Raw genomic sequence first — 27,178 nt, forward strand, 5'->3', positions numbered from 1 at the left:
TAGACACCAGGTGCAATCTGTTCCTTAGAATAGCTATTAAATTCTTTCTGAAAGTTACTTGAAAGGGATAGGGAGAGTGGGACAGGACAGCTATGTGGCACAGTGAATGAATAGAGAGCCACGCCTGAAGTTGGGAAGACCTGGTTTCAAATCAGTACTTAGACACTTCCTTGCTGTGTTACCTTGAGCAAATCACTTAACTTGTTTGCCTAGCCTTTGTCCTTCTGTCTTAGAGTTGTTACTAAGACCGAAGGTAAGGGTTTATCAAAAATTGAATAAGGGTGGATTGTTGTAAGTAAAGGTATCATAAAAAATTAGGACTCCTCGATTTTATTATAAAGCAAAATTAGAGACGCTTCAAGGTGGACGAAAGTACCTTAATTGGGCTGATTACTGACTTGAATACTGGGACAACTACAACAAGCTTGTGTATACACATTGGAAAGGCTTATGTATCTATCTATATTAGATAATTTGAAGAGGCCTCTGTGATCACACACAAATCTCAATCTCTCTCTCTCTCTCTCTCTCTCTCTCTCTCTCTCTCTCTCTCTCTCTCTCTCTCTCTCATACACGCACGCGCACGCACGCATGCGATAAAAATGATGAATTTAATGTGGAAAAAAACAGAAGCAGAAGGCGGAGGCCGCCGTGCCCCTGAGGTCCCGGGATCATTTACCCAGTCAGCCCAGTCGCCCCGTTTCGAGCTTTATCTGCCCTGGTGCCTGCGGAGGGGAGGAGGGGGGTTAGGGTCGAGGGTGGGGGCTGGGAAGGGAGGAGGCCTGGTGGGCCGGCCCAGGAGCACGGGATTTCCGCCCAGGGCAAGGCCCCGAAGCTGAGTCCTGTGGCGAAGGCCAGGTGGAGACTCCGATCAGTGGCGATTGGATCGGAGGGCCCAGAGCGGGCTAAACTGGAGAGGGTGGGGTGAAGCTAAGCCTCGAGTTCCGCTTGGGGTGGGGGCGGGGACAGGGCCCGGGCAGCGTAGACAGAAGCGGAGGGAGGGCGGGGCCGAGCGTAGCCACTGCTTGAGGAAGTCCGCTGGGCGGTCCGAAGAGGGTGGACAGGACTGGGCCGGCCCAGGATGGGGACCCAGGCTGTGCTGTCACTGGACGGGCTTCTGCATGTCTTCTCTTTCCTGGAAGCGCCGGACCTGCTCCGCGCGGCCCAGGTGGACAAGGTATGGGCCGACATCCCCTGTTCATTCGCCCGCCGTCCGAGACCTCGATGGGTGCCCCACATCCTCTTGTCTGGTCCGGGCATCCCCAAGGCCCAGTGCGGATGGTACTGGAGTCCCCTCCCACAGCCATACCGATCTGGATGGGGGAGGGGGAAGGGCGGGGCGGGTCCGGGAGGGGGCCGCTGTCCAGGGGCTAATGTGGGGCCATCAGGGTTTGGGCGGAGGCACTGGACCTGAATCCCTTGGGCGCTCCAGCGCCAGAGGAGAGACCCGGCCGAGCCCATCCATCCCGTCAGGCCTTCTGGCCCACGGCAAGGCTATGGGTGACCTGACCTCTCCGGGTTCCTCTGGGATTCCCCAATTTCTTTATAATGCAGAGCAAAACTAAAAGGCTTTTCTTCCTGCTGTTGGGAGAGACATTAAACGAAGGCCACCGGGTCGTGATCCCGCCCCTCTCCTGCTCCCTTCCTTCCTCCAACCCCGACATGCATGCTTCCTGAATGTAAACTGAATGGAATAACCTTATACATAGGATCATAAGGTGGATTCAAAGAAAGATTCGCCTGGTTAGTTAGTGGCAGAGATGGAGCAGAGCCGCTGGGTTTTTTTCACCATCTACTCCCGAATTGTTTTGTTTGTTGGGGGAAGGATTTGAGGTCAGGGATAACTCGAAAATTTTATTCTCTGAATAAATAGATTTCTCCTCAAACCCATAGCTCAAGAAGAAAGAATAGGAGAAATTCTCATGGCTAGTTCTCTGGTTTGCTTTCTGTTTTGATTGGCATTTGTTGTGGGTAGACCTGGGGCGGGACCTAGGAGTTCAAATGATGCAATTTTTTTCGAAGGCTCAGTTACACTGAATAGTCCCTTTACTGCACCATCTTTAAAGACCAGGGACCTGTATTGGTACGTGGCCTGGTCTAAGAGACTGGACAGAGGCATGTGACTTGAGGATTGTTGGGGAGCATCGAATCAGGAGTTTGGATTTTTTAAAAAATAAAATAAATAAAAGTAACCTCAGTTGAGCCTCATAAAAACCTTTTAAGTTAAGGAAAGCCAGTTCTTAATCATCCTTATTTTAGAGTTGAGAAAACTTAAAGTTCAGAGAAGTTAAAATGATTTGGCATGATTGTAGAGAAAAGATTTGAACTTAGATTCTGACTCCTAATTCTTTCCATAAAAAGCTACTCTCCGTGTTCTTTAATAAAGAATAATATAGACAACATGGGTCCAAGATTGTTATTTTGGGTGGATGGTATACTGAGCTTGGATGCTGAGTTGCTAAGTTCTAGCTTTCTCTCTCTTTTTCCTTTCCTTCAGGGCTACTCCCTGGGAGGACATATTCCAAACACACCATCAAAGAACAAGTCAGGAGACCAAAGTAACTGATATTTCCCCCAAAATTTCTCTTTTTCTATTTCCCTTTCCAGGTCTGGAATGAAGCTGCTGAGTCTGCCTTCCTGTGGAGGTGAGTAAATGAAGGAAGAAAGAGGTTTGGAAGAAAGTGACCCCAGGTTCAGGAAAAGAAAATAATCAATCATTCTTTTACTGAGTGCCTCCTCTCTGTTCAGTCCTGTTTCTTGATAGGGAGACAAAAAAAGTAGAAGAGATTGATTGGAGACATGGGAAATTTTTTTCTTATTCCTCAGGAATGGTTTGCCCAGAACAATGCTCATCCATGGCTCCTTCAATTTTCCTGCCTTTCCAGTCATTTTACATTCCTCTTCCTCTTGCATTCTACCTTTCAGGCAAACTAGTTTACTGGCCATACTTTGTCCAGCAGGAAGTTGGTCAATGAACACTCTTTTCTTCATGGCAGGTATTCTGTGATTGCTTCTAGCCTCTCCAGGCCCCTGTTACATTCAAATTCTATCTCTCATTTTTGTGCCTTTGTTCAGGCTGGTCCCAAATACCTAGACTTCCTGGTGTTCCTTCACCCACTCTTTCAGAAAGATAATTCCATACTGGGGCTCAGTGTCAGAGGACCTGAGATCAAATCGCACCTCTGATGCTTATTTCCAGCATGACCTGGGACAAGTCACTCAACCTTCATTGGTCTCACTTTCTTCATCTGTAAAATGAATGTGTTGTACTAAATGTCATCTGAAGTACCATCTTTCTCTATATTTATGATTGATTCTTTGATCTGAGAATCCTTAGCTTCCTTTAAGGCACATAAGTGTTTATGTGAAAACTTTCTTGATTCCCTCCAGTTTTTGTTGTCTTTCCCCTCTTCATATTACCTTTGTACATGTGTACCTTCGTATGGAGGTACATATTAGCTCCATATAGGGGTATTTGCCTTATGATTTATTATAAGGGATTTTTACTTTAATGTACAATAGTAATAATATGTGTATATCAGTTACTATTTGGACCATTACAGACTAATCCGTTTGTATAGCAGACCCATTTCTTGAAAGGAGGGGCATTTCCTGAAGAGGAACCATATTTCCTGCCCAATTTGACATTCCATTACCCCTGGAATTATATTACATGGCACCCTTCTCCCAAGACCCTCTGTTTTTCCAACTCCTCCCAGGGTTCTAGTTAGACTATATGAATAAGAATAATAATAGCTAGCATTTATATGACATGTTGAGATTTATAAAATGCTTTACAAAATGCTTTAAAACATCTAATTTTATCCTCAACAGTCCTGGAAAATAGGTACAATTATTGTCTCTGTTTTATAGATGAGGAAACAGAGGCAGATTGATTAAGTAACTTGCAGAGGATCACACAGCTAGTGTCTGAGGTCAGATCTCAACCTTTGTCTTCCTGACTTAAGGCTCTGTCTACTTCTACCTCTAGTTACCTTCAAAGAGCTTACAATTTAACTTGGAGGAAAAATGACATATATGGATACATACAAAATAGATACAAGGTAATTTGGGAGGAAAGGCTCTAGGAGTTTGGAGGCATTAGAAAGGCTGCATATAGAATGTAACATTTTAGCTAAGCCTGAATGGAAACTAGGGATTCTAATAGATGGAGTGGAAAAATGGAATACATTCCCAAGTACAAATATGGAATGATGGAGTGCCATATATAAGGAATGGCAAAAAGGCCACTTTGACTAGCCCGTAGTGTTTATAAAGGAGAGAAATAAAATGTAAAAAATGTAATAAGGCTGAAAATGTTATAGAGAGACTTTAAATGCCAGAAGAGTTTATATTTGATCTTAGAGCTAGAAGTAAAAGGGAACCACCAGAGTTCTTTTGAGTAAGAGAATGATGTTTTCAGAAATGTGCTTTAGGAAAATATCTTCAACACTTCCGTAGTAGATGAATTGGACTATAGAAAGGATGGATACAGAAAAACTAATTAGGAGGCAGTTGTAATAGTCCAGAAGAAAGGCAATAGAGTGGTGGCTATGAGTAGAGAGAAGTAGTTAGAGCTGGATTTATAAATCTAAGACTGATCACCATTAAGATAATTAAACTAATTTGAGCTCCTGAGATCACCAATAGAGATAGTATGGAGGGGAAGAGAAAGGAGTCCAAGAGAGGGCTTAACCCAAAATTAGGGAATATTCTAGAAATTATGGTCCGGCAGAGGAGCCTGAGAAGGAATGATTAAGTGGAGAACTAAGAGAGTAGTTTCACGAAAACCCAAAGAATAGAGTGAATTCAAGAGGGAAAGGTAGTGACATCATCTTTTTCAGGGAAGTAGAGAAGGATGAAGATAAAGAAGAGGCCATTCATTAAATCTGACAAATAAAAGGTCATTGGTAACTTTGGAGAGAGAAGTTTCAGCTGAGTAATCAGATTGGGAGCTAGAATACAGTTGAGAAGAAATGAAGTAGATGAAGATTGTAATGAGTATAGGCAGCTTTTTCCAAGAGTTTGGTTGAGAAAGAGAAGAGTAAGATACGAAAAACATTTAGGGAGATGGTAGGGTCTAGTGAAGACTTTTTAATGAGAGAGGACACTTGAATGTGCTTGTAGTCAAGTAAGAAAGAACTAGTAGTTAGGGAGAGGGATGTCAGTATAGATGACGAGGTTGATGCACACATTGCCAGAGCTACCACAGTGTTTGTTAGGCTTGGAAGGAAAGTATGGGAGAAGAGAAATATTAGGTTGCCTACCATACTGAAGGTCTACAGAGCCTTTGTGCTGACCTCATTATTATATGCCTTGGGAAACTTGGACAGTCTACCAGCATCTTGCCAGGAAACTCAATCACTTCCATTTGAATTGTCTTAGGAAGATTCTGAAGATTCTCTGGCAAGATAAGGTAGCAGACACTGAGGTCCTTTCTTGAGCTGAACTGCCAAGCATTTAGACTCTACTGCAGGGAGCAAAACTAATGGGCTGACCATGTTGTTCAAATGTTTTTCTTAAAAGATTATTTTATGGAGAACTCACACAAAGCAAGCACTCACATGGAAGTCAGAAGAAGTGATACAAGAACACTCTCAAGGTCTTTCTGAAGAATTTTAGTATTGATTATGAGACATGGGAGGCACTGGCACAGGACCATCCTGCATGGCATGCCCCCATCAAAGATGGCAAAGCAAAATTGCAGGAACTCAAAAGAGATGTGAGCTGCACAAATTTAGAGACATTTCTACTCCAAATGTTTATACAGCTCTTTGGGCCTGACCTTCCAAGTTCATACTGATCTAATCATCCAGTCAGATACTTGGTAGATATATTGACCCCACCACAGCGATGTCATTTTGGTACCCTTCAAGTATGAAGGACAGCAACCAACCAGTTAGGGAGAGAAAAAAAATGAGAAAGAGCAGACCATGTGGTACGGTGGAAGAAACATTGGTTCTGAAGCCGGAGGATTTGGTTTCAAATGCTCTCTCTGATACTTGCTTCCTGTGTGAATGTGGTCTCAGTTTCCCTCCTTGTATAATGAAAGATTGGACTAGATGCCCTGTAAGGCCTCTTCCAACTCCAGATCTATAATCCTCTGATCCTATGAGCAGGGGCAATTTGCTAAAGAAGATTGAGGATAGAAATTCCTAGGGCATCTAGGCAGCACAGCAAAAAGAGCACTAGGCTAGAATCAGAAAGATCTGAGTTCAAATCTAGCTCTGTAAAATGAACTGGAGAAGGAAATGGCAAACCACTTCAGTGTCTTTGCCCAGAAAACCCCATTAAAGGTCACTGTCATGAAGAGTCAGAGAAGACTGAAAAATGATTGGACATCAACCACAAAGGTGCTTAATAAAAGTGTATTTGGAAAACAATGGGAGTATACAAGATCAGGTGCAAGAGGGTTTGATATTGCAAGTACTTGTAACCTATCTACAAATGGTATGAAAGGTTGTGCCTTAAGACTAAGAAAGTAAGAAGTATGAACAATTAAAAGACTAGGGGGATCGGGGCAGCTGGGTAGCTCAGTGGAGTGAGAGTCAGGCCTAGAGACAGGAGGTCCTGGGTTCAAACCTGGCCTCAGCCACTTCCCAGCTGTGTGACCCTGGGCAAGTCACTTGACCCCCATTGCCCACCCTTACCAATCTTCCACCTATGAGACAATACACCGAAGTACAAGGGTTTAAAAAAAAAAAAAGACTAGGGGGAAAAAAGAAGTCTCCCTCAAGGTAGTTCAAATAGAAACTTGATAAATAGCAGAGCCAAGGACAGTGGATAGAGAGGCAAACTTGAAGATGGGTCATTTCCTATCTTTGTGATCCTGGGTAAGTCATTTAATCCCAATTGCCTAGTTCTAACTGCTCTTCAGCCTTGGAACTAATACTTAGTATCGATTTTAAGACAGAAGGTAAACGTTATTATTATTTTTTTTAATAGTAGGGCCATACTATTACTTCCTAACTATCTGTTTTGCTTGACCCCTCAGCCCTTGCCCCTACCACACCATGTAGCTGTCTGGGGTCAGGCAAGTGAGCAGAACCCATGAGTCTGAGAGTAACAGCAGGTGGGCTAGTCAACTACCAAAAACCTTCAAACAGTTTGCCACTGCTCTTAGACTCCCACTATTTTTGCACTTTGTTCATTCCCACCCACCCCTCTCAGAGCCTGACATTAAAGTTTCCATGTGGTAGCAGCTCCACAAGCTGCAAAGCAGGAGAATTTGGGAGTGTATTTTCAGAAGGGGACTTTACTAGTCACTCCCCACCCTCATTGAAATCTAGAAGAACCTGCAGATTCTACTCCTAAGCAGATTGGAGAGGAAAAGAAACTCATGCACATACTCTTTCTTCTCTAGAGTTGAATTCTGGGAATTAATATGGGAATTCTGGGAATGAACATGTGTGTATGTGTTTATATAAATATGTATATGTAGAGATCAGAAAAACTGACAAAGGGATTAAAACAGTGAAAACTGAGATCAGAGATTCCTGGGATTCAACTACAGAGAAGAAAGTACTTAATAGCTAGAACCAGAACCCCAGAAAAGAGAATGGAATACTCACAAGAACTCCAAGAATGGTTTGCAAGTCTTAATAGACTAAGAGATAAAGAGCTTAGAACAGAATTTTGGGGGATAGCAGTGGATACCCTTAAAAATAAAATAATTTTAGAATTCAATAACAGCAAAAAAAATTAGAGTAAAGTTAAAAGAGCAAAATTGAGAGGGATCTACTATCAAAAACAACAGAACTGGAAAATAAGGCAAGGCAATTGAAGCAATGGTCTTGATACCCAACTTAGTAAAGAGAGAGAGATTGTAAAGGAAAACTCTAGCTTAGTGTCACTTAGGGATATGAAAATATCGATGCACAAATATTAAATAATATGTTTGTAAAGTGGCTTCAGTGATATGTTTGTGGAATTAGTTCTTATGGATATATTCAAGGAATTCAAGAATTGTTTTACAGTAGGAAAAATTTAAATGCAATCATATTAATAAAAAAGCAATATAACACATGATTATAACAATAGTCATAGAAAAAAACCTTTGCAAAATACAGCATACATTAATGTTCACATTGTTTTTACATCTTATAATGTAGTTTTGGAGAATTTCATTTTCTCTTAAATGGCTTTCTTTCACTAAAGTATAATATATTTACTACTTTTATGCAATATAACTCAGAGAATTTCACTTTTTCTCAAAAAAAAAAGCATAAAAATAAGATCTTTCCTTTATGTGAACTAAATAGTATTTAAAATTAAGACCAGGCATTATTTGTTGGAGAGAAACATTCAAAGCTTTTCCAGCTGTTAGCACTAATATGTAATTATAGTGCTAACTATAGTATTAAAATAAGAAAAAAATAAAAAGAATGAACATGAGCAAAGGAGACTCAACATCTGGCTTTTTACATGATTATAGGACTGTAGTTCTAGAACTGGAAGGAACTCCCAGGGGGCCCCCCCAGACCACTTTAAGAGTACATGCTCTACATATCTTGCATTCATCCTCTTCTCTCCATTTATAGGTCCACCACTCTGGTTTAGACTCTTATCACCTCTTACCTGGATAGTTACAGTTGTTTCCTATTTGAGCTCCTTGCCTTCAGTGCCTCCCCACTTCAATCCGTCCTCTTATTCAACAGCCCCTGTTCTGACTGTATAACTGTCCTACTGAGGAAACTCCCTTGGCTCCCAGTTGCCTCTGGAAGTAAATACAAACTGCTCTGTTTGACATTTAAAGCTTTTCACAATCTAGTCCCAGCCTCTTTTTTCAGAATTATTACTCGTCACTTTCACCTACACTATGGTCAAGACCGCTGCCCTTTTTGCTCATCTTTGACTTTCCAGCTGTCATCATTGTGCTTCTGCATTTGGGCTGGCTGTTTACCTTTTGTTCCTTATTCCACCTCCCAATTTAGGCATTACAAGGCCTTTCCTGTACCACCTTGCTGTTGGTACTTATCCCCCATCCTTTGAATTGGCTGCTATGTGTGTCTACACATAAACACACACACACATACGTTTTGTCTCTCCTAATTAAACAAACCATACATAAGCTTGATGAAGGTATGGCTTGTTTTCCTTTTGTCTATATTTCCGGCACCTCACACAATATTTGGCATATAATAGACAACTATATAAATTGCTTATGAATTGATTGTCATTCCATAATAACTCCAAATGGAAACAGTTATCCTAAATATAAAAATGGCATGTTGTGAAAAAAGAGAGAGAAAATGGAATGAGGTTCCTGTCAGATCTATGATTAAGGGGGAAGTTAATAACTAGGGGCAGAGAAGATTCCACAAAAGTGACATTTTTGATCATTTTGGAAAGGGAGGTCCAAAGATGCTTTGAGGTATAGCATTGCAGTAGACATGCGTCTATGGCCTCCCTTATGACCACTCTGAAAGACAGTACTTTTGTTTGTAAACAAGTTCTGGCATGTGTGTTAAGTCAGCTGCATTATTTTATAGTCACACCTGGTAGATTTTAATTAACTTTGGCATTGCCTCCCAGGTATCTTTGGAAGAGTTACTCTTCTTTAGGGAATGGTTGGTGAGAAGTTGACTTTGTTCCTTGTGGCCATGGCTCAAGACCAAAATCTTCATCAATGCCTAATATGTTTTGACAACAAATTTGTTCTCCTTTAGTGTTAAAATATGAAGATGATAATATGTAAGTAGAGAAGACAATCAAGCATCACTTTAAAATAATGTGCAAATTTTAAAAATATATTGTAAGTAAGCAAGATTGTTAAAGAAATCTTGAGTTTTCCATTGAATATTAGTAGAGGCATTTCCTAGCAAAGGAATGTTCTTCTGACCCTAACTCTGTACTTTCCTGGAAACAGGTTTTTGAGATAGGTAGTAAAAATATTATAATCCATATTTTATAGATAAAAAACTGAAGCTAGAGAAGACACTCCAGTATGTCTTCCTTTTTTTAATGTTGAATTTAATGACTTCTAAAATAACTTCTAGATCTAAAGCTCTAAATCTGCTATGATATCCTTAGATTCCTGGGATTCAGGTCACCTCCTGATCCCTTCTGAAAGCCTTTATCACTTGAGTTCCTTTCTCCAAATTACTTCGTGTCTATATTTGTATAGTTTTTCTATTGCTTCCCCCCAATTGAATGTGAGTTCCTTTGAAGGCACTTTAAGGTTTGTTTTCTCTTGTTTTTGTTTCTATCTCTAGCACTTGGTATACAGTGTTATATATACAGGTGTTCAATTTAACAATGAATGGATTTTATCCTTCTTCCTCCAGTACAGTTCATCTAACCAAGCCCCAAATTCTTCACTTCAACTTTATCTTTGTGGTAGTTTTCTTAATAATTAAAATATATTTTAGATAGTTAAAAAAAAACCTTACTTTCCATTTTAGAATCAATACCAAGTATTGGTTCCAAAGTAGAACAAAGGTAAGGGATAAGCAATGGGGGTTAAGTGACTTGTCCAGGGTCACACAGCTAGGAAGTATCTGGGGCCAGATTTGAACCTAGGACTCCTATCTGTAAGCCTTGGCTTTCAATCCACCAAGCCATCTAGCTGCCCCTTTCTAGATGTTTTAATGGAATCCTATACAGCCTGTCAAATTAAACTTCCTCAAAGGAAGATCTGACCAAATCACTCCCCCTACTCTATAATCACTGGCTATCTACCCCTTACAGGGTCAGATAAAAAATCATGTTTGGCATTCAAATTCCTCCCCCTCCTACCTTTCCAGGCATCTTACCTTCTCTACCACTATGAATTCTGTGACTCAGGGACACTGGCCTCCTTGTCATACATTCCATCTCCAGGTTCCAGTCATGTTCCCTGGATCCCTGAGATTCTCACTCTTCATCTCTGCCTCCTGACCTCCTTGGCTTTCTTCCAGTCTCAGCTAAAAAATATCATCATCTTCAAGAAGCTTTTTTTGATGCCTTTTTATGATAGTTCCTTCTCTCTGTTGATTATCTCCAATTTATCCATTCTATAGCTTGCATATAGCATAGCTGTGGTGCCTCCCTTGTTCAACAGTGAGTTCCTAGAGGGCAAGGACTGTCCTTTGCTTTTTCTTAGTATCCTCCAGGCTAAGCACATAGTAGGCACTTAAATGCTTATTGACTCACTGCCCTCCCTTACTTCTGAGAGGCAGGAGAAACCACTTGAACCCCAAGTGACACTTTCTTTTAGGAGGCTAAGCCTGAGCCGATGGACTTTCTGCAATGTATCTCGAGTAAGTGAAGGAGTACAGACATGGAAGCAATACTACCTCCATCGTTCTCAACTGGAGCACCAGATGGCACGTGGACGAGCGCAAGATTTTACTTGCAAAGCCATTTCAGGGCATGAAGGTAATAAATAATAAGAGTACCAGCAGCAACTGACATATACATAGTTCTTGAAAGTCTGTAGAATGGCTTACATCATTATTCTATTTAAGGCTTATAGCAACCTTGTGAGGGAAGGAGTGTATTCTTCCCATTTTTTTGCAGAAGAGAATACTGAGGGTCAGCAAGGTGATGTGACTTGCCCTAGGTCATACATCACAGGAGTGTTAAAGGTAGGATTTGGACCCAAGTGTTTCTGACTCATCAGCCCAAGACCCAGAGAAATATTCTGGCCCCTACTTCTCCTTCCCATTCCTTTTATTGTGGTGACTGTGAGTTAGAAGAAGACCATGAGAGTGAAGGTTACAAACAGATTCACATATATTCTGATATCAGGAGAGACTATGACAGATAGATAGTAGATAGATTCTGAACTCTTATCTCAAGGGAGGAATTCTTTCCATCTGGAATTCTCTCCTAAATGAGTTCATTCAGAATCATAGAATCCCAGACTCAAAAATTTTGATTTTCTGCCTCTAATAAGCTATGTGACCCTAACTGAGATATTGAATCTCCTGGAGCTCAGTTTCCTCATCTGTAGAATAGGAGAAATGATCTCAACCCTGCCTACCTTATAAAGTTGTTCTAAAGAGCAAATGAGCAATACTTGTGAGCACATTTTGAGAAAGTATCATATCATACAAAAAGTGTTTATAAACATGTATTGCCAGGGACAAAAGTGGGCAATATAGAGAAATATGGTTGGGACTAATTTTGTGGCCTAGTGACTTGGGAAGTCATTTGTCCTAGTAGTGCTTTCATTCAGATAACTTTTTTTAGCTTAAATACATTTTCCTGAGCAGGTTTCCATGGATTCTTCCACTTGCTTAAATTCTCAGGGGATAAATTCTATATGGAATTCTTCCCAAATGATGTTTCATTTAGAATCATAGAATGTTAGAGCTGGAAGGGATCTTTGGAGATAGAATGTTAGAGACTTTGGAATAGAATGCTAGTGCTGGAGGGGACCTTCAACTATAGAATGTTTAGACATTGTATGTGACTCTAAGATCTCAAAGGGACTTAACAATATAGAATGATAGAACTAGAAGGGACTTTAGGTATTATCTAGTCTAACTTTACTTTGCAGGTGAAGAAATTGAGGTCCAGGCATAGGAAAATGCTAGGATTCATCGCATTTTCCTTAAGCAAGTTAAACCCACTTTTCCAAATGTTCTACAACCAAATTAATTTGTTTAAAGAGGGGCAAACAAAGAGTTTCTGAGATGCCTTTTATCATAGTTATAAGAGAAACCCAGCTGTTTGCATCCTTTGATCAAAGGGTCATTTGCTTTTCATTTCAGGAAAAATAAATGGAGTGGCTTACCTTTCTGCCAATGAACACACATTTGATGGGCAGGAGAAGTCAGTGGTGTGCACTGTGTCAACTGACTGTACTCTTTGTGCCTGGAACGTACAAGAGGTGAGTCCAGCAACAGGGCTGGAGCTATAGTATGCCTCATTGTAGTCATTCAATATTTTTAGAAACACCCCTTCAAAGAAACAGATCAGGGGTAATTCTTGGAGTTCTAATGCTTCCTCAGTAGAGTCTTCATGCAGCCCATTTTCAGTTCTTCTCTTCTTGTATTAATGAAAAATATACAAAGAATCTTTGGTTTTTGTCAATGAAGAAGCACTTCATTTGGGAATTCCTGCCATTAACATGGATCAAAGCCTCTCAGCGGATTGCCTAAGAAACACAGATGATAAGTAACTTTCTCAGAGTCACAGAGTTAGAAAATGCCAGAGGCCAACATTTGAACTGTTTTTCTTGATTCTAGGATCAGCATTTTCTCCTTTGTGCCAAATTAGCTTTAATATTAATTAATAAGAATTACACTTATGTACATGACAAAGTGACATCTTGATATGCTCTCTAGGGCTCAGTTTCCTTGTTTTGAAAGTGAGAGGAATGAACAAATGACCTCAAAGATCTCTTCTAGTTCTACTTTTATTATCCTATGATCCCTTCATAATAGCTTTCCCCAGCAATGTAGGGGTACCTCACTTGGGTAAAATTGTTACTAAATGGTATGTCCTTTTTTTTTTAAAAACCCTTAACTTCTGTGTATTGGCTCTTGGTGGAAGAGAGGTAAGGGTGGGCAATGGGGGTCAAGTGACTTGCCCAGGGTCACACAGCTGGGAAGTGTCTGAGGCCGGATTTGAACCTAGGACCTCCCGTCTCTAGGCCTGACTCTCAATCCACTGAGCTACCCAGCTGCCCCCTAAGTGGTATGTTCTTGATAGACCTCTAAGGTGTCTGTAAAATTGTTGTTATTTTAATATCAACTTAAATATACTGGGGAGCCCAACTTTTTAATTGAATGTTGTGGTGACATGCCTTGTAAACCAGATAATCCCTTGGTAATGAAAATAATGACCTCTAGCATAGGTAATAGATCTTTGCTCAAATAAGCATTCTTTCAGTGCTGAGACAGTGTGCCAGGCATCAGACTAGGTTCAGGGGACAAAAAGACCCAAATCAAATATCCCTACCTTTAGGGTGCTGAGAGTCTATTGTGTAGAGGAAGAAGGGGAGAAAAATTACATTGAAATAATTACATTCATTCAAAATATGTACAGAATAATTTGAGGAAGAGATAAGAATGGCAATGAGTCGGGGAGTAGATCAGGAGAGGCCTTGACATTTTAATTGAGTCTTGAAATAAACTAGGGATTATGAGCTAGAGAGAAGGGGAGAGCAGTCTAGGAAGGAGGAAGTCTAGATGCAAAGAGGAGCGATTCATTGTTGTATAGAAGTAGCTAAGTGGCACAGTGGGTAGAGCCCTAGGCACCCACATCCTTGTTGCTATCAGGGGTTGGGGTTGGAAAATGGTGGGGAGATTGAAGAAGGGAGAGGGAGGAGAAGGACCAAGGGCACCACTCACCGTTTGTCACATCATTCCAAAATATCCACTCCTTTTAGTACTGGGTCACAAGACCTATCTGGAAGCTGCTAAGAAGTTTGTCATCTCTGATGCATCCAAATGGTTTAATTCAACATGTATTCAGCCAGAATCTGAGAATATCTATGCAGCTCTGCATAACCCACATAACATGTAAAATTTGGAGATTAGACCAGATCCCTTCCAACCCTCAATCTATGACCTTATGAATCTCTGACAGACCAGAATTTAAGAATAAACTTGAAGGACCCAGCATCATCTGATGCTTCTGATGCTTCTTGTGGTAAACCTACTTGGCAAGTTCATGTTTTTAATGCAATTCTGTGGTGACTCTAGAGATAAAGCAAAGCCCTTTAATAATGTGAATCACAGCCTTCTTCTTTTTACCCTCCTTCTAGTTCTTTTGTAAGTCTGGTTACTATTGATCTCACTGCTAGGGCAGATTATGACCCATTCCACTTAATTCATGAAATAGGCAAGTCTGACTGACCTGAGAGGTGAAAACAGAAGCCCAAAGGGACTTTAAAATGGGTCCATTTGTTTTCTGGTCTGTATCATGAGGCGATACTGAGAAGGTCCATTAAGACCTAAAGCAAACCATGTTAATTTCTACACTGTCCAAGCCACAAACCTATTTCCTTGTCTTAAAATCATAGAATCATAGAATAGCAAGGCTGAAAAGGACCATATAGATCATCTGGTCTGATACTCCTTTTATTGATGAAGGAACTAAGGCTTAGGAAGAGCAAGAGCTTGCCATGGTCATGCTTCTAGTTAAGAACCTGGCCTCAAACCAAGGTCTCAGGACCAGTGCCTTTTTTATGCTCTCTCTCTCTTTTTTAAACCCTTTCCTTCCATCTTAGAATCAATACTGTGTATTGGTTCCAAGACAGAAGAGAGGCAAGGGCCAATAATTGGAGGTTAAGTAACTTGCCCAAAGTTAGGAAATGTCTGAGGTCAGATTTGAACCCAAGACTTTTCTCTGGGCCTGGCTTTCACTCACCCACCTGGCTATCCCCTCTACTACCTCTTAATCCTTAAGGTGAGTAGGTATAGAAAAAAGTGAAGGCCACTGAATGCAGGTGACGCTGAGAACACTTCTGCTAGTTTTATTATATGACATAATCTCCAGAAAGGTTCATCTGGCTCCAGAAGTCAAGATTTCCAAGACACTATGAGGTTGACTAAATCATCACAGTGATACAATTAAGGAGAAATTTAGGGAATAGTATCAGCTTTGTTGCTAATTTTCTAGGTAACTTTGGGTTAATTCCTTTTCCTCTTTTATGGTTGGGCCATCAGGGCCTTTTGGGGGCCTCACATTTTTTTCCCCACTGTAAAGCAATAAAGTTACGCTATATGACTTTTAAGGTTTCTTCCAAATGGTTCAATAATTCAAAAATAACTAGAGAAGTGTTTGAAGGAAAGAGAATTTTTATTAAGCTAGGATCCCCAGAAGGCATTCTACCAGAGCTCTTCAATTTGGTGAGCACTTAATAAGCACCAACTATGGGTAAGACCCTGTCAAACACAGGAGTTACAAGATTAAATTTGACATAGACTCTGCTTTTAAGGAATCTACAAATTAATTGGGAAAGAAAAGTACACAGATAAGTGGCTGTCTCATCTCCTCCAACTGCTGACCTTACTGGCTTTAAGTCCCAACTAACATCCCACTTTCTACAGGAAGCCTTCCCCAAATCCTCTTAATTTCAGCACTTCCCTCTATTAATTATTTCCTATTATGTTTTGCATGGTAATACATGTATAACCCAGATTGAATTGCTTGTCAGTTCCCGGAGTGAGTAGAGAAGAAGGGAGGGAGACAATATAGATTATATAACTTCAGAAAACTTAAGTGGAAATTTTTCATTAAAATGAAATAAAGATAAAACATGAAAAAATTATTTCCTATTTATCCTGTGTTTAATTTGCTTTATACATATTTATTTTCATGTTGTCTCCCTGCACTAGATTGTGAGCCCCTTGAAGGCAAGGACAGTTTTTTGCTTCTTTTTTGTAGCCCCAATGCTTAGCATAGTGTTTGGCATATAATAGGAGCTTAATCTATACTGACTGACTAATATGAGGGCAAATGAAATAAGTCCAAGAGAGAGTAAAGGATTGTAACAAATTTGAGGAGAAAATCACTGATTGTTTTTTAGAGGGTATAAAATGGGAATGACATTTTTAGGAAAGATTTTGTGGAAGAGATAGCTTCTGCATTGGACTTTAAAGACTGTACTTCAGTAGACAGAGGTGGGAAGGGAATATTTCAGGAATGGGGGACTGCATAGGTAGGGCTAGAAAGCAGGGCAGGTGGAAGATCATTTGGTTCTGGAGTCAGAGGATCTGGGATCCAAATTAACCTCTTATATTCACTACCCATGTGCCTTTGGGGAAGTAACTGTTCCCTTCAGAGGCTTCAGTTTCCTTCTCTTTAAGATGATGGTGTTGGATTAGAAAGCCTTGTAGATCGATTCCAACTGTAAATCCGGTTTTTTGAATTCTGAATTCTGAAATTCTATGATGGAGTAGATGAGGGGACAGGAAGCACAAAGCAGTGTAGGGCTGTTGAATGCAACATATGACTATGAGCTGATCCCGCCCTGCTCTCTGAGCCATGAATTGCCTGAGGGTGATCAATCCTACTACTACTCCTCAGCTCCTAACTGGTGCTGCTTCTCCCAGGCTATGGACTTTCTGTTGTTAGATGACATCTCTAGGCTTTGCCTCCCACCTTCTAACCTTTGTGGGTACCCCTACACCCTGGTGCTATGTGGGTGACACCAGGATGCAATCTCTTCACCTCAGTTAAAGACCCTTTATTATTACTACTTTGGTAGTTCTCTTTAATTGAGATTGACAGGCAAAGCTAGAGAGGTAGGTTGGAATCAGAGCAGGGAGGGCCTTGAATGCTAGTGGTCAGTGGGAAGTCCTGGAGGTTGTTAAAGTAGAGGAGCAATATCAATGTAACGTGTCCCTAGGTATTGCTGCAACGGTTCTTGAAAATGATAAACATTTACTTTCCCCAGGGCACTGAGATCTGGTCCAGCTCTCTTCAGCCGGCATCACTGATGAACCTGTTGACTATCCCTGAACATCAGCTGATCATCACCACGGATGAGCATGGGACTGTCAAAGTGTGGGATGGACAGACTGGAAAGGAGCAGTTCACCTTCACCACATCCTCTACCTGGTGTAATATGGTGCTCTGTGGAACGCCGGATAAGCCCTTCTTGGTAGTAAGTAGACTTGGGAGATATTTGACTTTGAACAAGTTATTTTCTCTGTATGTACTTGCTTCTTTATTTATAAAATGATAGAGTTGAACCAGCTTGTAGGTTCTTAACCTTTTTTGTGTCCTGGACTCCACTGTGGGTAGTCTAGTGACTCCTATAGACCTCTTCTCAGAAAAATGTTTTTAAATGCATAAAATAATATCCACAGAAGCTGGATAAATAAAAATTGGAAAAAACAAAAGAAATCAAAGGCTAGGGGAAAAAAGACATATTTTTCCCCACTTAAGTTCTCAGTGTACCCCTTCCACCTAGCTGTAACCACAGATTCTGTGGGGGTCTGAAGAGCCCAGGTAAGAATCCTGGAATTAGAGCATCTCTAACATTCCTTTCAACTCCTACAATGTACTCTAAGATCATTTCACACCCCAGAATTCTGTGCTCTAAAGTCCCTTCTAGTTCTGGCATCTTGTGTTATGAAGCCCCTTCTAATTCTGGACTCTAATACCCTTTTTAGTTCTGACAGTCTATATTCTAAAGCATGTTCTAGCATTAACATTCTAACTTCTAAGGTCCTTTCTAGTTCTCATATTCTGTGTTCAAGTTCTAACATTCTGTATTCTAAGACCTCGTCTAGTTCTAACATTCTACATTCTAAGGTTCTTTCTGATGCTGGCATTGCATGTTCTACGATCCTTCCAGTTGTGATATTCTATTTTTGTTTTTAAAAGATTGCTCTCTTGAAAAAATGAATAATATGGAAATAGGTATCAAGTGATAATATTTGTATAAGCCAGTGGAATTGCTTATAGGCTCTGGGAGGGGGGAGGGAAGAGGAGAAGGAAAGAAAATGAATGATATAAACATGGGAAAATATTAACTACATTTAAAAAATAAATAAATAATAAACTAAAAAAACTAACATGCCCTGATACACAAAGGTTTCCATGCAAAAATGGGTACAGGGAAAAGCAATGAAAAAAAAAGTTCATTATTAAGAAATGAGAGAGACCAAAGGTTTGTCAAGTACTTGGAAGCCTCATATGTATGCATAAATATTCCATTACATTCATGTATACCACAGTTCAGCCATTGCCCATATGATGGTCACTCACTTTTCCCCTCCTTTCTTTTATATGAAAAAAAATGTCGATATGAATTATTTTGGGCATATATGGCACCCTTCTGCTTTTGTACTTCTTAGAGCAGATGCCCAACTATCAGATATTTGAGTGAAAGACTGAATATTTTGGACATCAGAATAGTTCTATGACAGTATATAGACATACACACAGTCTATCTTTCCAAAGCTTTTCCAATATTGAGTTTAGATCTTTTGTCATTTTTGTCAAATTGATGGGTGTGAAGTAAAGTCACAGAATTATTTTAATTTGCATTTCTGTTATTACTTGTGATTTGTAGTAGTCTTTTATATGGTTATATTTTTAAACTCTTTCCTTCTATCTTAGAATCAATACTAAGTATCAGTTCCAACGCAGAAGGATTGTATGGGATAGGCAATTAGAGTTAAATTACTTGCCCAGGGTCACACAGATAGGAGGTATCTTAGGTCAGATTTAAACCTGAGTCCTACTGACTATAGGTCTGGTGCTTAATTCAATGTGTAACCTAGCTGCTCCTATGTGCTCTTTGAATAACTTTCTTCAATTTTTTTAAATTTAAATTTTTAGACATGTAAATTTTCCTCTTAGAACTACTTTAACTTGTATAATATATGTTTTCAGTTTACAGCTTCCATAACTATAATGGGTGTTTTCTCATTGTTATCATTAATGTAATTATTGTTTCTATGACTCATAGGGACCCACTTATTACTTAGAATGTCATTACTAAATCTCTACTTATATCTGTCTTTTGCTCACATTTCCTTTACTATTCATTACTATTGGTCAGGTCTGTATTTATTCATAATTCCTTAATAGCCCAGTACACGACCACTTTTTCAAATAAAAGTACCCAGGCTCCTCAAATAGATGTATTTTCTTTAATCATATACAGAAGTTGCCACAGGTCAAACAAATCTTATTTTTCCAATAATCCTTACAGCTTTATATTGTCCCCTCTTATTTTTTTTCCTGTTGGATTTATCCATTTGAGAGAGGAATATGAGTTTCCTACTCATATTGTATTACTATTAATGTACTTCTATACTTCATCCAACATTTCTTTTAAGTACATAGACACAATGGCATTTGGTGCATTTGGATTAAACTATGACATTTTTCTCTGTCTGGTATTTTTAAGCATAATATTCTTCTGCATTTCTCTTGATAGCACTCATTTTTGTTGCTGCCTTATCTGAAATCATGATTGCAGCTGCTGAAATAGAATTGTCTGAAGAATAATAAATTTGTTGTATCCACTCATTTTCATCCTGTATGTTTTAAATGGCTCTACTTAAGTGTAGTTTCTCTGTATTATTCTACTACTACAAAATGGATTTGTTAATAAGGGACTATATTTTCTATGAAATATTAATTTACTTCTTCCTCTATTCTTCTTATTTTTCTGCTGTCTTTTTGCTCTTTAGTATCTTTGTCCCATTGATGCTTTCTTTGCCTTCTCAATTTATAGAATGCATGAGGTTTAAATGTTTTTTGGAATTACGGTAGTCTTTTTCCTACTTGTTATTTTTAAAATACATTCTTATTGCTATCTTTCATTCTTACATCATCTCTATGTCCTTTGTTTTATGGTTCTGCTTATTTCACTTTGTACCAGTTCATCAGAAGCCTTTTCTTGCTTCTCTGTATTCGAAATATTCATTTTTTCTAATACCACATTAGTATTCTATTATGTTTAAATGCTGCAATTTGTTTAGTCATTTCCAAACAAATGGATATCTACTTTTTTTTCCAGTTCTTTGCTGCTATGAAATATGCTATTATAAATACTTTGTTATAAATAGGGTTTTTCTTTTTATCAGTGGTCTCCCTAGGGTACATGCCTAGCAGTGAGATCTCTGGCCCAAAGGCTATAAACATTATCATCGCTTTCTTTATCTAGTTCCAAATCACTTTCTGGGATAGTGGCACCAGTTCAAAGCTCCACTAACAATGTATTTGTTTTTGTATGACAATCCGTTCATAGTACCCTTAAGATTTTATTTTTATCTTTTGTCATCTTTGCTTGTTTGGGCATGAAGGGAAACATCAAAGGTGGCTCAATGAGCACAGAAGTACTGAGTATGGAGTCAGAAAGACTTGAGTTCAAATTTAGGCTCAGGCACTTACTAGATGTGTGACTACGGGCAAGTAAATTAACCCTGTTTGCTTTAGTTTCTTCATCTGTAAAATAAGGATAATAATGGTAGCCAGCTCTCAGAATCTCTGTAATAATTTCTGAGATAATAATTGTGAAGTGCTTAGCACAGTGCCTGGCACATAGTGCTATATAAATGTTAGCTATTATCATTATTTCTCATATTCTTTTATTATATAGCATTTTTCATATGATTGTTAATAGTTTCTTCTTCTTTTAGAAGTTTTTTATCACTGACCATTTCTCTATTGGAAAATGACTCTTTTTTGTCTTAACTTTTGTTTTGGTTATCTACACATATCAGACTTTTATCAGAAATATCCATGACTATTTGCCTTCTTATCCTTGAAGCATTAAGTTTATTCATTAAAAGTCCTCAATTTCATGTAGGGGGCAGCTGGATGGATCAGTGGATTGAGAGCCAGGCCTAGAGACAGGAGGTCCTAGGTTCAAATCTGGCCTCAGACACTTCCTAGCTGTGTGACCCTGGGCAAGTCACTTAATCCCCATTGCCTAGCCCTGTAACAAATAAAATTAATATAGAAGGATATATATATGTATATATATAAAGATATTAGGGTTTTTAAAAAATGAATTAAAAAAAGTCCTCAATTTCATGTAACCAAACTTATCTCTCTCTCTCTTTTTTTTTTTTTTTGTAGTTGCCTCTATCCTTTGGTTAAGAATTAGCCACCTCCACACAGCTAGGAAAAGCATCTGATCTTATTATCTTCTAATTTTTAACAATGTGATCTTTAATATTTAAATTGCATATTCATTTTGTTTATTATGATAGATGGCATAAGATGTTGATCTAACCTAATTTTTTTATCAGTGTTTTTTCTAGTTTTCCTAACAATTCTTGTTAAATACAAAGTTCTTCCCTAGTTAATGTATATTTGGATATTTTAACTCTGGATCATTAGACTTAATTGTTTCAGATTCTTCCTTATCTAATCTGTTCCATTGATCTATTTTTAACCAATAATTTTTGTTTAAATTTTTTGATAATCATTTCTGAATATTTTTTATTATAATATAATTTGAGGTCTGAAGGTGCTATTATCTCGCCATTTCTGCCTTTTCTCATTATTTTCCTTGATATTCCCCATCTTTTGTTTCCCCAAATGAAGTTTATTATTATTTTCCCTAGCCCTGCAAAATATCCCTTTACTAGTTTGATAGGCAAACCATTGAAATATGTAAATTAATCTTGGTAGTATTGTCATTTTTTTATATTGGCATAGCCTTAGCATTATCACTTAATATACATTCAGTTATTTGAGTCATTCTTTATTTCTTTAAGGAGCATTTGGCAATTGTAAGTACACAGAAACTGAGAGGATGTTTACAAATTCATTTCCTAATTTTTATGCTTTTTGTAGTTATTTTAAATCAGTCTTTCTGGATTTTGCTCTTGCCTTTTCTTGTTGCTATATAGAAATGTTGTTGCTTTTGTGAGTTTATTTTGTAATCTGTTACTTTGTTGAAGCTATTAAATAATATCAATTACTTTCATTACTGACACCCTAAGATTTTCTAAGTAAAACTTCATATATCACCAGTTTTTCCCTCTTTACCTATCTTTATGCCTTTAATTTCTTTCACTTGTTTTATTGCTATTGCTTGTATTTCTGGATGATGCCAAAATTAGTGGAGAAATGGATCGCCCTTGCTTTGTTGGATATTAATCAAGGAAGCTTCCAATATTTCCCCCTTACAAATTGTTAGTTGTTTTACATCCTTCTCTGGTAATCTGGCATCTCCATATTTTAAGCCGTGGTCCATAAATCCAAATCCCATCCTCAGGAACCATTTTCTTAACTAGCTATTCATTAAGGGTTTTGTTATTTTGTTTTGGTTTAGGACAAAGCTGACAGTAGCCAGTAAGCATAAACTAGCATATTATGGTATGTGATCTCAGATGCACAAACATAGTTCTACTATAAGATTAGGTTCCTACTTGACTGCCTTGTGAGTTCTGTTTATTCCCACCACTTTATAGATCTATTTTTTCTCTTTTTAGGTAGCCCTTAGAGAAGGTGTGATTTTTACCTTAACAATTCCATGCTTGACAGAGGTGTCCCGAATTACTGCATTCCAAGATTGTAATATGGATTTGCTTCAGTGCTCACCTGACAAGAACTGGATTTTAGTTGGCTCCTCAGACACTCCAGATATTTCGGCAAAGGTAAAGCTTTCTCTGAGAAATGTCTCCCCTGGATTGTAAAGCCTAAAATACTGATGACATGCTAAGGGAATAGGTTCCAGCCTTCATTTCACTTCAATCCAGCACACTATTATTGGAACCTACTTTGTCCAAAGCCCACTGTTTTATGATGGGGACGAGGAGCTTGCACTCGAACAGGAGAAAGAAAACAGAAGTACGATACTTGTTAGAAAATAAGTGCAACAGAGAAGTCTGACAGAGAGACAGATCTGGTCTGGCCTAGAATTGTTCCTAAGGGTCTGCTGGCCTCCAAGCTGTCTCTTCCCAAGGGAAAATGAGTCCTTTATTGTGAGTTACTGGAGAGTTACTGAGAGGCAGTGTGAGGAGGGAATAAGACTTTGAGCCTTGAAGACCTGGTTTCAAGTTCTGTCTCTGACAAGTACTGGGCAGGATGACTCAGGGCATAATCCTTAACCTTTCAGTGTTTTAGGCATCTCTCTAAGTCTTTAGGTCTCAGCAATATTGCTGACATGCATCTGTAAGAGGGGGCGTTTCCACAGCTGAGAGGTCTTAATTCCAATGAAATCTATTTTTCTGGCCTATTCCCTATTCCTATGGTGAGTTAAAATGGGAACATTTGCCTTGGTGAGAGGGCAGTTTCTGTGGTAGGGTCAGAACCCAGCCTTCGGGAATCAGGTAAGTCAAAAGGGAAGAAGGGGGTGATGGGGAAATCGAAGCTTTCCTTCTAAATCTCATTCTAATCTATCCCATCCTTTTTACCACACTCCAGACATCCATCACCCAAGCTAAGACTGTGATTGCTTCATGCCTCAGTTGTGGCCTTCCTATTGTCTAGTACAGAAGTTCTTTCCTCCTTTCTGGTTATTCTTCTTAAGCTACCAGATTGGTCTTCATACTACTTGTTTAACACTCAAACCCTTCAGAGACTTCCCACTGCCTACCAGATAAAATAAAAAATCCTTAGCTTGTTTTTCAATGCTTCCCTTATCCTGACTCCATTGTACTCAGCCAGCTTTATCACTCCCACATAAACCATGCTTTCTACTGAAACTGGGGAAAGAATAGCATGTACAGGGAATAGCAAGCAAGGAACAAATTACCAGCTTGGCTAAAATGTAAAATGTGGGATTGGGGAATAATATGTAATTAATATAGAAAGGTAGATTGGAACCACTGGTTTTCCAAGTGGAGAAATTTTATCGCAGAGGCAATAGGGAGCCACTGTGGCTTTTTGAGCAGAGGAGAGACATAAGAAGACAGATGCTTGAGGAATAGTCATTTGTTAGTTGTGTGAAAGATGGGCTGCGAAAGGGCAGGGCTAGATAAATTGACTCCAATTATGAGGTCATTTCAGTAGTTGAGAAGTGATCAAGTGATCAGGAGGGCTATGGAGAGGAGGAGGATCCGAGAGAGACAATTTGGAAGAATCTACAAGACTTAGAAACTGATTGGTTATGGGGGAAGGATGAGAAAATACCATTGGATACGACAGTAAAGAAACCATTGGTGACCTTAGGAGAGTAGTTTCAATAAAACAATGGTGTTCAAAAGTGAATGAGGGGGCAGCTGGGTAGTTCAGTGGATTGAGAGTCAGGCCTAGAGACAGGAGGTCCTGGGTTCAAATCCGGCCTCAGACACTTCCCAGCTGTGTGACCCTGGGCAAGTCACTTGACCCCCATTGCCTACCCTTACCACTCTTCCACCTATAGGGCAATACACAGAAGTTAAGGGTTTAAAAAATTAAAAAAAAAAATTAAAAAAAAAAGTGAATGAGAAGCAAAAAAGCAAACAACATATATAGATAACCTTTCCCAGGAATTTGGCTATGAAAGGAAAGCAAGGTAGACAAGATAATTTGATAAGAAGCAATTTTTTTTTTTTTAAAGATGGAGGAACTTGGGTACATTTGTAGGCAGCAGAGAAGGAATGATGGTTGAAAATGAGGAAGAGGGGAGATAATCAAAAGGGCAAGCTCTCAGAGGAAACAGATGGAAACAGAATGAAAGATACCAGTAGAAGTTCTGGAGTTAGCAAGGAGAAAGGCAACAGCATTCCCTTGTCAGTGGAGCAAAAAAGGAGAGAAATGGGTACTGAGAGTTGGGGGGAGCCTGTGATGCTGAAGTGACTTGACATGTTGAATTGGATAGGAAGACAAGCTTATCTCAGATAGCCTCAGTGTTTTCAGTGTGCTTTGCTGAGAGGTAGGAGGGATTGTTTCAGTGACTTCAAAGAATGAATGAATGAATGAATGAAGTGAAAAAGTATTTATTAAGCACCCACTATGTGTCTAGGTGTTCTTTGCTGGAGATTCAAATACCAAGTGGACATATGGCAGTCCTTACTCTTAGAGAGCTTAGTCTAGGAGAAGAATTTTGGTTGGTCATTTTATTGATCATAGTTCTTACAGCTTTCAATGTTGTTTTTACAGTGTTGTATAAATTGTTCTTTTGGTTTTGCTCATTTCTTTCATCATTGGTTTATAAAAGTCCTCAAAATTGTTCATTTTCATAGTATTAATGCTATAGTACAAATTAATCTGCTTCTTCTCCCTTCACATATAGATTCATATTAGTCTTTTCATGTCTTTTTTTTAAAGCCCTTACCTTCTGTCCTTGAATCAGTTTTAAGACAGAAGAATGGCAAGGGCTAGGCAATTGGAGTTAAGTGACTTGCCCAAGGTCACACAACTAGGAAGTATCTGAGGTCAATTTTGAACCCAAGTCCTCCTGACTCCAGGCCTGGCACTCTCTCCACTGTGCTACCTAGCTGCCATTTTCTACGTCTTTTTGAAATCGTTAGTTTTCCTCATTTCTTATAACACAGTAATATTACGTCTTATTCACATACTACAGCTTATTCAACAGTTTCTCAGGTGATGGATTTTCTCTTAGTTTCCAATTTTTTACTACCACAAAAATGAGCTGCTGTAAACATTTTTGTATCTGTAAGACATTTTCCTCTTTCCTTTATCTCTTTTGAATATAGACTTGGCAATGATATAGCTGGGACAAAGCCACTCTTTAGTAACTCTTTGTGTATAATTACAAATTGCTTTCCAGAATGGTTGTACCCATCACCCAAGTCCACCAACCACCATCAGTGGGCCTGTTTTCACACAGCCTCTTCTGTATTTATTTTCCTTTTTTGTCATCTTTACTACTCTGATGTGCATAATATGGAATCTCAAAATTGTTTTAATTTGCATTTCTCTAACTAGTGGTGTTTTGGAGCATGTTTTCCCCTATAGCTATAAAAAAAGACTGAGTTTCATCCCTTGGGAATTGCTTGTTCATATCCTGAGACCATTTTTTCAATTGGTAAGAGGCTCTTTTTCATAGATTTGACACAGCTTCTTTTATAGCTTGGAAATGAGATTTTTTTCCCGAGATACTTGCTATGCTGATATTATTAGTTAATTGTTTCCCTTTTAATCTTCATTAGATTTATTTTGAAAAAAAGTTTTTATGTAATTAAAATTATCCATTTTATTCTTCTCTGATTTTTTTTTATTTCTTATTTGGGCATGAACTTTTCTTCTATCCACATATCTGATAGGTAGTTTTTTTCTGTACTTCTCTAATTTGTTTATGATGTGACTTTTTTTATATTTAGATCCTCTTATCCATTTGTATAAAATGTGAAATGTTGACATAAATCTAATTTTTTTCCATATTGCTGTCCAGTTTTCATCAGATACTCAGTCTTTACCCCAGCATCTGGGGAATTTGTGTTTATTTTAATACTAGGATATTAGATTCATTTGTTTCTGTATGTTGTATATCTAATCTGATTCCTGAGGACTGATGATGACACAGGCTATCCATTACAAAGTGAGGAGGGATATAGAGTGCAGAATGAGGCATATGTGGGTCTGTTTTTCAGAAAGAGAGAGAGAGAGAGAGAGACAGAGAGACAGACAGACAGACAGACAGAGAGAGAGAGAGACAGAGAGAGAGACACAGAGAGAGACAGAGAGAGAGAGACAGAGAGAGAGAGAGAGAGAGAGAGACAGAGAGAGAGAGAGAGAGAGAGAGAGAGAGAGAGAGAGAGAGATATTAATGGATATTGGGAGAATTTGTTTTGCTTGACCATGCATATTTCTTTAGAAGAATTTCACTTTTTTTCCCAATGAGGTGAGGGATGGAAGGAGGAAGGAAAGAAAGAAG

General features: G+C 38.9%; 1 protein-coding gene across 1 annotated transcript in view; it reads left to right on the plus strand.

Annotated features, from left to right (window-relative positions):
- Positions 1-1,081: 1,081 nt before the first annotated feature.
- The window catches only part of FBXW12 (F-box and WD repeat domain containing 12), a 33,014-nt gene continuing 6,917 nt past the window's right edge, over positions 1,082-27,178 (plus strand). The window contains exons 1-6 of the mRNA XM_044670425.1: positions 1,082-1,177; positions 2,608-2,645; positions 11,198-11,358; positions 12,699-12,817; positions 17,336-17,545; positions 22,848-23,012. Of these exons, the coding sequence (XP_044526360.1) occupies positions 1,082-1,177; positions 2,608-2,645; positions 11,198-11,358; positions 12,699-12,817; positions 17,336-17,545; positions 22,848-23,012 (789 nt within the window). The remainder of the gene's footprint in view (positions 1,178-2,607; positions 2,646-11,197; positions 11,359-12,698; positions 12,818-17,335; positions 17,546-22,847; positions 23,013-27,178) is intronic.

The sequence above is a fragment of the Gracilinanus agilis genome, chromosome 1, assembly GCF_016433145.1.
Source record: "Gracilinanus agilis isolate LMUSP501 chromosome 1, AgileGrace, whole genome shotgun sequence".
NCBI lineage: Eukaryota > Metazoa > Chordata > Mammalia > Didelphimorphia > Didelphidae > Gracilinanus > Gracilinanus agilis.